This window comes from Arachis ipaensis, chromosome B06 (genome assembly GCF_000816755.2).
Source record: "Arachis ipaensis cultivar K30076 chromosome B06, Araip1.1, whole genome shotgun sequence".
NCBI lineage: Eukaryota > Viridiplantae > Streptophyta > Magnoliopsida > Fabales > Fabaceae > Arachis > Arachis ipaensis.
Window position 1 is genome coordinate 112,933,375 of NC_029790.2, and position 1,879 is coordinate 112,935,253.

General features: G+C 34.5%; 1 protein-coding gene across 1 annotated transcript in view; it reads left to right on the forward strand.

Moving 5' to 3' along the window:
* The window catches only part of LOC107604935 (thioredoxin-like 1-1, chloroplastic), a 3,347-nt gene extending 1,791 nt beyond the window's left edge, over positions 1-1,556 (forward strand). Inside the window, exons 3-4 of the mRNA XM_016306650.2 lie at positions 266-430; positions 1,104-1,556. Coding sequence (XP_016162136.1) covers positions 266-430; positions 1,104-1,361 — 423 coding nt within the window. The 3' untranslated portion in view covers positions 1,362-1,556. The remainder of the gene's footprint in view (positions 1-265; positions 431-1,103) is intronic.

Sequence of the window (1,879 nt, forward strand, 5' to 3'; positions counted from 1 at the left end):
TTTGATTTTTTATGAATTGTTACAAAATATGAAAAATGTTTTTTTTTTTTAAAAGTGGTTTTTTGGTCCCTAGTGGTTGAATTCATGTTCCTTATATGTATATTCTCTTGTATGAGAGACTAGATCTGAAACTGTTGACTCTGCCATCAACAGTTCAGACTAAATCCCATATCTATTAAGCCCTATCTTTGTTCATGACTCTTATATTTGGCTAATTTGGAACGTTTCTGATTTTTAGTGTTACTTTTTGGTTGTGGTTTTGCAGATATGTCAATTGGCTGAGATGAATCCTGATATTCAGTTCCTTCAGGTGAACTATGAGGATCATAGATCCATGTGTTATAGCCTCAATGTCCATGTTCTTCCCTTCTTCCGCTTCTATAGAGGAGCTGAAGGTCGTTTATGCCAGTTTAGCTGTACCAATGCTACGGTTAGTGCAGCATTCTGTTGTCAATCTCAATCTTGTTCCATATGTGATCAAATACTTGTTTACTTTCCTTGTTTGGTTAATTCATATTGTGCATGTTTGAAATCTTTAGCACAAGCCATGGTCATTATTGTATTGTTCCCCTTTTCAATGTTAACTCGTTGACGATGAGTTTACAGTTCACAATTAAACTCTTAAAACTTTGAAGTTGTATTTTTCCAGTCTAAGTAGAGTTTGATTACCTTGCCCACTTTATTGCCTAATATGGTATTGGATAAGATTATGAGCTATGACTGTTTGATTTGAGGAATAATGTTAACGTGAGACCAAGTATTGAATATTTAGAAATGTTTGGGAGACAATAAAAACTAGTCCAAATCAATCCAAAGTTGTCATATTTTACATTCATTAATTACCTCTGAAATAAGTACATAACATTAGATGTAATAAGTATGTATTTTTGGACGTTATATACATGAATTTTAGATGTTAAGTTAATTGTCACCCTAGCATTATTGTCAATATTTGCTTTCACCTTCATAAATTATAGATGTTTAATTCTTGTATTTCCTGACGGATTTGTTCATTTTCCTTGTTGGCTTAATTGGTAGGGAACATAATAATTAAACAGTATTCAAATTTCAAACTCACTCAGTTTATTTTTATCAAACTACAGATAAAGAAGTTTAGAGATGCATTAGCTAAACACACTCCAGAAAGATGTAGCTTGGAGCCAACAAAAGGGTTAGAAGAGAAAGAACTTCTAGCACTTGCTGCCAACAAAGAACTCAACTTCACATACACACCAAAACCAAAACCAAAACCGAAACCAGTTCAACCTGCTGCACCCAGTTTAAATCCCCTCCGTTTACCCTCATTCATAGCAAATTCTGATGTCTCCAACGACAGAACCTTGGCCACTTCTGGGAGATGATAGATGTGGGGCCAGTTTAAGCAAAAGAACCCCATGTAACTTCATCCCTTGTACAGTCTGTAATATATATAGCCTGTGATATTGAGAATGAGGATAATCATTGAAGATGAGGGCACACAATAGGTGTGTGAATCCTCCATGTAACTTCTTCATCCCTTGTACAGTGTGTACTATCTCCTTGTAATATTATAGTATGTGGGGTTGAGAATGGGGATAATCATTGAAGATGAAGTCACAATAGTGTGTGTATTCCTCCATGGGTCTTGGATTTCTGTTTTTTTCGAATCCAAGCCTTGTTGGATGGTATTAGAGGGAAGTTAGGGGATTTTTTTTATGCATGTCTCCTCCATGCTTTTGGTTAGGAGGTGGGGATTATAGGATTATTATTAGTTTCCATTTTCTTTGTTTGGTGTGTTTTAAGAAAGCACTGAATCATATTTATGTAAGATAAGAGCCATTATGTTATTGAATGAGAGTTTACTTTTCTGTTCTATTTATTTATATAAGCCTACTATTAT